Genomic DNA, 7,859 nt, shown 5'->3' with positions numbered 1-7,859 from the left:
ATTCCCAAAAATCCCCACGGTTCTGGGACGTTCCCTGAGCGGGGAACGGCGCCTGAGGCGTTCGGATTTGGGGTTTGAGGGCGAGCCCAAGGAGGAGGTGGCGTGGCCTGGAATTCCCAGAATTCCCAAAAATTCATGGCACTCAGAAAAATTTCCCAAAGTTCCTGGAAGATTTCCCAAAATTCCCCAAAAATCCCTGGGATTCCGAAGCATTCCCGGAGCGGGAAATGGCACCTGAGGTGGTGGGAGTCGGGGATTTGGGATTTTGCTTCCTGGTGGATTTTCCAGGTTTTTCCTTGGATTTGCCAAATTTTCCTGGGAATTGAGCCCTGGGGGGTTTTGGGGCTAATGGATCATTCCCAGCTCTGGGAATTTTGGGAATCTCCAAGATGCAATTCCCACATTTTTGGGGTCTTTTCCCAGCGGCAAAAATCCATTTTTGAGGCCGGATCCTATGGATTTCCCCAATTCCCAGCGGGAATTCTGGGAATTCTGCGAATCTCCATTCTCCAACAAATCCCAATCCGAAACCCCCCAAAAAACTTCGGAAAAACCCCAAAATTCCCCAATTCCCGTCCCAAAACCCCCTCTCTTAAAGGGCCAGCTCCACCAACCCTCAAACCGCCGCCTCTCCCGGCGTTCCCGAGGGGTTTTCCCGGGATTTTCCCGCCATTCCCGGATTTTTCCCCGCAGGTCAAGAGCTTCCTGGAGACGCAGAAGGCGCTGCTGGCCGAGATCCAGAACGGCTGCAAGCGGAATTTCATCCTGGCCAAGGAGAAGGAGGAGAAGGAGCAGCAGCTCCAGCACTCGGCCTCCATGCCCGAGATCTCCGGCAGCGATCCCGAGCCCGGAATTCCCGAAGGAATTCCCGGAATAATTCCCGGCGGCGCTTCCCCAGCCCCGGAGGAGAACGGCAACGCCGCCCCGGCCGGCGATTCCAGCTCGGACACGGAGGAGGAGGAGGAGGAGGAGGAGGATGGGAAGGACTCGAGGGAGGTTGTGGAATCTGGGAATTCCGGGAATTCCGGGAATGGCGAGCGCAGGATTTCCGTCTCCAGCCCCGGCAGAGGCCGCAAGATCTTCGTGGTGACGCGGGTGGAGAACGTTCCCGAGGGATCCGGGGTCGCTCCCGAGGGATCCGGGACCGTTCCCGAGGGATCCGGGGTCGTTCCCGAGGTATCCGAGGTCGTTCCCGAGGGATCCAGGATCATTCCCAAGGAACCTGGGACCGTTCCTGAGGGATCCGGGGTCATTCCCAAGGAATCTGGGACCGTTCCTGAGGGATCCAGGATCATTCCCAAGGAACCTGGGACCGTTCCCGAGGGATCCGGAGCCGCTCCTGAGGGATCCGGAGCCGTTCCCGATGGATTTGAGACTTTCCCTGAAGGATCCAGGAGCGTTCCCGACGGATCTGGCGCTGTTCCCGATGGATCTGGGACAATTTCTGATGGACCTGGAGCCGTTCCTGATGGAGCCGAGGTTGTTCCCGATGGATCCGGGGCCGTTCCCGATGGATCCGGGACAATTCCCGATGGATCTGGAGCCGTTCCTGTCACGTCCAGCACCATTCCCGATGGATCTGGAGCCGTTCCCATCGGATCCAGCGTTGTTCCCGGCGGGTTTGGTGCCGTTCCCGATGGATCTGGGGTTGTTCCCGATGGATCCGGGGCCATTTCCGATGGATCCAACGCTGTTCCTGCCGGATCCGGGGCCGTTCCCGGTGGATCTGGGGTTGTTCCCGATGGATCCAGTGCTGTTCCCGATGGATTTGGAGCCGTTCCCGATGGATCCAGGGCCGTTCCCGATGGATTTGGAGCCGTTCCCGATGGATCCAGGGCCGTTCCCGATGGATTTGGAGCCGTTCCCGACGGATTTGGAGCCGTTCCCGACGGATCCGGGGCCGTTCCCGATGGATCCGGGGCCGTTCCCGATGGATCCGGGGCCGTTCCCGATGGATCCGGGGCCGTTCCCGATGGATCCGGGGCCGTTCCCGATGGATCCGGGGCCGTTCCCGATGGATCCGGGGCCGTTCCCGATGGATCCGGGGCCATTCCCGATGGATCCAGCGCTGTTCCTGATGGATTTGGAGCCGTTCCCGACGGATCCAGCGCTGTTCCTGATGGATTTGGAGCCGTTCCCGACGGATCCGGGGCCGTTCCCGATGGATCCGGGGCCGTTCCCGATGGATCCGGGGCCATTCCCGATGGATCCAGCGCTGTTCCTGATGGATTTGGAGCCGTTCCCGACGGATCCAGCGCTGTTCCTGATGGATTTGGAGCCGTTCCCGACGGATCCGGGGCCGTTCCCGATGGATCCGGGGCCGTTCCCGATGGATCCGGGGCCATTCCCGATGGATCCAGCGCTGTTCCTGATGGATTTGGAGCCGTTCCCGACGGATCCAGCGCTGTTCCTGATGGATTTGGAGCCGTTCCCGACGGATCCGGGGCCGTTCCCGATGGATCCGGGGCCGTTCCCGATGGATCCGGGGCCATTCCCGATGGATCCAGCGCTGTTCCTGATGGATTTGGAGCCGTTCCCGACGGATCCAGCGCTGTTCCTGATGGATTTGGAGCCGTTCCCGACGGATCCGGGGCCGTTCCCGATGGATCCGGGGCCGTTCCCGATGGATCCGGGGCCATTCCCGATGGATCCAGCGCTGTTCCTGATGGATTTGGAGCCGTTCCCGACGGATCCAGCGCTGTTCCTGATGGATTTGGAGCCGTTCCCGACGGATCCGGGGCCGTTCCCGATGGATCCGGGGCCGTTCCCGATGGATCCGGGGCCATTCCCGATGGATCAGGATTTCCGTCTCCAGCCCCGGCAGAGGCCGCAAGATCTTCGTGGTGACGCGGGTGGAGAACGTTCCCGAGGGATCCGGGGTCGCTCCCGAGGGATCCGGGACCGTTCCCGAGGGATCCGGGGTCGTTCCCGAGGTATCCGAGGTCGTTCCCGAGGGATCCAGGATCATTCCCAAGGAACCTGGGACCGTTCCTGAGGGATCCGGGGTCGTTCCCAAGGAATCTGGGACCGTTCCTGAGGGATCCAGGATCATTCCCAAGGAACCTGGGACCGTTCCCGAGGGATCCGGGGTCGTTCCAAAGGAATCTGGGACTGTTCCCGAGGGATCCGGAGATGCTCCTGAGGGATCCGGAGCCGTTCCCGATGGATTTGAGACTTTTCCTGAAGGATCCAGGAGCGTTCCCGACGGATCTGGCGCTGTTCCCGATGGATCTGGGACAATTTCTGATGGACCTGGAGCCGTTCCTGATGGATCCGAGGTTGTTCCCGATGGATCCGGGGCCGTTCCCGATGGATCCGGGACAATTCCCGATGGATCTGGAGCCGTTCCTGTCACGTCCAGCACCATTCCCGATGGATCTGGAGCCGTTCCCATCGGATCCAGCGTTGTTCCCGGCGGGTTTGGTGCCGTTCCCGATGGATCTGGGGTTGTTCCCGATGGATCCGGGGCCATTTCCGATGGATCCAACGCTGTTCCTGCCGGATCCGGGGCCGTTCCCGGTGGATCTGGGGTTGTTCCCGATGGATCCAGCGCTGTTCCAGATGGATTTGGAGCTGTTCCCGACGGATCCGGGGCTGTTCCCGATGGATTTGGAGCTGTTCCCGACGGATCCGGGGCTGTTCCCGATGGATTTGGAGCCGTTCCCGACGGATCCGGGGCCGTTCCCGATGGATCCGGGGCCGTTCCCGATGGATCCGGGGCCATTCCCGATGGATCCAGCGCTGTTCCTGATGGATTTGGAGCCGTTCCCGACGGATCCAGCGCTGTTCCTGATGGATTTGGAGCCGTTCCCGACGGATCCGGGGCCGTTCCTGATGGATTTGGAGCCGTTCCCGATGGATCCAGGGCCGTTCCCGATGGATTTGGAGCCGTTCCCGATGGATTTGGAGCCGTTCCTGACAGATCTGGGGCCATTCCCGTCGGATCCGGGGCCGTTCCCGATGGATTTGGAGCCGTTCCCGATGGATCCGGGGCCATTCCCGACAGATCCGGGGCCGTTCCCGACGGATCCGGGGCCGTTCCCGATCTGCGGCCGCGCCGGGCCGGCGCCTCCGAGGGAATTCCCTGCGGGAGCCCCTCCCGGGATTCTCCTCTTCCCAACGGGCTCAAGGCGGATTTCGCCCGGGCGCTGCCGGAGCCGGGCCCAGAGGGCGACGGGAAATCGGGAATGTGCGCGGCCGAGCACGGTGAGATCCCCAAAATTCCCAAATTCCTGAGGGCTCGGGGCATTCCCGGGAGTTCTGGGATCCCAAATCCCCAAATTCCTGAATTCCCGGATTTCTGGGAGTTCTGAGATCCCGAATTCCCAAATTCCAGAGGGCGTTCCCGGGCTCGGGGCATTCCCGGGAGTTCTGGGATCCCAAATCCCCAAATTCCCAGATTTCTGGGGGTTCTGAGATCCCAAATTCCAGAGGGAGTTCCAGGCTCGGGGCATTCCCGGGAGTTTGGAATTGGGGTGTAAAACTGGGAATGGAGCTCGAATTGGGTTGGAAAAACAGGAAAGGAGCAGGAATTGGGGTGAAAAACTGGGAAAAGAGCTGAAAAAAGTGGGAAAGGAGCAGGAAAATCCCAAATCCCTGGGCTGGGAAGACGAAAAATGGGGAAAGGAGCGGGAAAATCCCAAATCCTTGGGTTGGGAACAAGAAAAATTGGGAAAGGAGCAGGAATTGGGGTGAAAAAATGGGGAAGGAGCAGGAAAATCCCAAATCCTTGGGTTGGGAACAAGAAAAAATGGGAAAGGAGCAGGAAAATCCCAAATCCCTGGGATTGCGGGGGCGGCTCCGGAACGTTCCGCGCTCCGTCCCCGCAGAGCTGAGCTGCTCCCGGAACGAGCAGGAGCTGCAGGAGCTGCTCCTCGAGGCCAGCCAGGACACGGCTCCGGAGCCGCTGTGACCGCAGGTGAGCCGGGAAAAAAATCCCGGAATTCCGGCTCTTCCCGGGCCTGGGAATTCCAGGGAATTTTTTGGGAGTTGTTTCTGGGAATTCCAGGGAATTGCAGCCATCCCGCTCTTCCCACAGGTCCTGGAGGGGGAGGCTCCGGAGCTTTCCCCTCTCCCCAACTCCGCACAAGATTCCAACCAAACCTCGGGAATTTCGGGACTTTTCTTGGGAAAAGGAAAACACGAAACACGCAAAGAAAAAAAACAAAACAAAACAAAAAAACCAACGGATTTTTTTTTTCCCGACTTTTTTTCCCGATTTCTCCTGATTTTTCCCGCCTCCGAGGGGGCAGGGAAGGAGCCGGGACCTTCCTGATCTCCCGGGAATTCCCGGGGTCATTCCCGGCGGGATCCGGCGACACTACAGGGAGCGGGAGTGGCCGGAGCGGCGGGAATTTGGGAATTCCGTCCCTAAAAAAAATCCCGGGATCGGCTGCTCCCGCGGCCCCCACGCTTTATTTATTTTTAATTTCCCTTCCTTTCCGGTGGTTTTGGTTTCTTTGGGAATTTTATCCCGGTTTTTTTCCCCTTTTTTCTGGTTTTTTCCCCCTTTTTTTCCCTGTTTTTTTTTCCCCCCGTCTCTATTTATCACCAGCCGCAGAATTCCCGGGAAAACGGGGAAGGTGGAAAAGGGGAGAAGGGAGGGGCTGGAATTCCTCGGCCATCCCAAATTTCCAGCGGTGTGGGGGAGGGGAAATTCCAGCGGGGATTTCCCAGCCCGGAATTCCCGGAATTCCCGGGGAATTCCCGGGGGTCGCTTTTCTTTCTTAAGTGCAATAAAATCTTTCAGGGAGCTGGCGGGGGGGTGGGGATTGGAATTCCGGGGGGATATTCCCGATATTCCGGCCGGGAATTTTCGCTGGTGTTTCCTGGGTTTGGTTTTGGGTTTTTTTTTTTTTCCTGTCTTTTCCCGGTTTTTGGGTTTTTTTTCCCCCTCGTTTTTCCCCGTGGTGGAATTTTTGTTAACGGCTGTTTTCTAATTAAAGGAATTCTGCATTCGTCACCCGCCCTCTTTTTGGGGGCTCATCCCGCAATTCCAGGATTTTGGGAATTCGTGGATTTGTGGGGGGTGGGTGGGGGTGAAGATCCCAAAAAAAAAACCCCGGAAGAGGCGGGAAATCCCAAAAAATCCCAAAATACAGAGCCGGGGGTGGAAGTTTGTTTATTGGGGGATGATCCTGGGGGGTTTTCCTGGGAATTCCGGGTGGGATGGAGTTTGGGAATGGCTCAAATTTTGGGGCTTTTTTTTGTGAGGATTTTCCCAATTTTCCTTCCCGATTTTCCCTCCCAAAAGAACCCAAGTTTTGGGAAGAGATCCCAAAAATGTCTCAGGGTGGAGGGATCAAAATTCCCTCGGATTTCAGGATCCTTGGGATACCCCTGGATCATCCCAGTCCCCTTCAAGCATTTCCCAGTCACAAAAACTGGGAATAAAACCCCCGGAATTCTCTCTGGATCATCCCAGTCCCCTCCAGCACTTCCAAAATCTGGGATCAAAACCCTGGAATTCCCAATCCCAGTCTCCTCCAGCATCTCCCAGTGACAAAAACTGGGAATAAAACCAAATAATTCCCTTTATATCATCCCAAACCCATCCAACATCTCCAAAAAACAGGAATAAAACCCAGGAATTCCCTCTGGATCTCCTCAGTCCCCTCCAGCATCTCCAGGATCACAGTTCTGGGATAAATCCCCAGAATTCCCAATTCCCGTTCCCCTAAAAAACTTCCCAAATCCTCCAGGAGGTCACCTGGATCAGGTGGTGTCCTGATCCCAATCTCGATCCCAAATCCTGATCCTAAATCCCGTATCCCGAATCCCAATGCCAATCCCAAATCCCCAGTCCCATATCCTGATCCCATGCCTGATGCCAATCCCAAATCCTGATCCCAAATCCCCATGTCATTCCTGCTCCCAAATCCTGATCCCATTCCCAAATCCCGATGCCATTCCTGCTCCCAAATCCTGATCCCATTCCCAAATCCCGATGCCATTCCTGCTCCCAAATCCTGATCCCATTCCCAAATCCCGATGCCATTCCTGCTCCCAAATCCTGATCCCATTCCCAAATCCCGATGCCATTCCTGCTCCCAAATCCTGATCCCATGCCCAAATCCCGATGGCATTCCTGATCCCAAATCCTGGTCCCATTCCCAAATCCCGGTGCCATTCCTGATCCCAAATCCTGATCCCATTCCCAAATCCCGATGGCATTCCTGATCCCAAATCCTGATCCCATTCCCAAATCCCGATGCCATTCCTGCTCCCAAATCCTGATCCCATTCCCAAATCCCGATGCCATTCCTGATCCCAAGTCACAAATCTTGATCCCATTCCCAAAACTCGATGTCATTCCTGATCCAAAATCCCAGTGCCAGTTCCTATCCCAGATCCCAAATCCAAATCCCAAATCTTGATGCCATTCCTGATCCCAAATCACAAATCTGGGTCCTGATCCGAATCCCCAATCCTGATGCCAATCCATCCCATGCCCAAATCCCCAAATCCCAATGCCATTCCAAATCCCGATGCCATTCCTGATCCCAAATCCTGATGCCATTCCAAATCCCGATACCATTCCTGATCCCAAGTCACAAATCTTGATCCTGATGCCATTCCTGATCCCAAATCCTGATGCCAATCCCAAATCCCAGTGCCATTCCAAATCCCGATGCCATTCCTGATCCCAAGTCACAAATCTTGATCCCGATGCCATTCCCAAATCCCGATGCCATTCCCAATCCCCAGTCCTGATGCCAATCCCAAATCCCAGTGCCGTTCCAAATCCCGGTGCCATTCCTGATCCCAAATCCTGATGCCAATCCCAAATCCCGATGCCATTCCTGATCCCAAGTCACAAATCTTGATCCTGATGCCATTCCTGATCCCAAATCCTGATG

The 7,859-nt window shown here is 56.8% G+C and overlaps 1 protein-coding gene across 2 annotated transcripts; it reads left to right on the top strand.

Annotated features, from left to right (window-relative positions):
• Positions 1 to 74: 74 nt before the first annotated feature.
• LOC121365245 (SUMO-interacting motif-containing protein 1-like) lies at positions 75 to 5,150 on the top strand. Of its 2 annotated transcripts, XM_041489279.1 has the most exons (6): positions 75 to 1,086; positions 2,844 to 3,336; positions 3,379 to 3,689; positions 4,047 to 4,206; positions 4,830 to 4,918; positions 5,039 to 5,150. In XM_041489279.1, the coding sequence occupies exons 1-5, from the start codon at positions 136 to 138 to the stop codon at positions 4,910 to 4,912; spliced, it is 1,998 nt and encodes a 665-aa protein (XP_041345213.1). In that variant the 5' UTR covers positions 75 to 135; the 3' UTR covers positions 4,913 to 4,918; positions 5,039 to 5,150. The 2 variants fall into 2 exon arrangements, with proteins under 2 accessions (XP_041345213.1, XP_041345212.1); XM_041489278.1 differs by having other exon boundaries at positions 83 to 1,086; positions 2,844 to 3,614; positions 4,014 to 4,206.
• The last annotated feature ends 2,709 nt before the right edge of the window (positions 5,151 to 7,859 follow it).

This window comes from Pyrgilauda ruficollis, unplaced genomic scaffold (assembly GCF_017590135.1).
Source record: "Pyrgilauda ruficollis isolate IOZ18807 unplaced genomic scaffold, ASM1759013v1 scaffold911, whole genome shotgun sequence".
NCBI lineage: Eukaryota > Metazoa > Chordata > Aves > Passeriformes > Passeridae > Pyrgilauda > Pyrgilauda ruficollis.
This window is presented reverse-complemented; position numbering and strand designations above follow the sequence as displayed.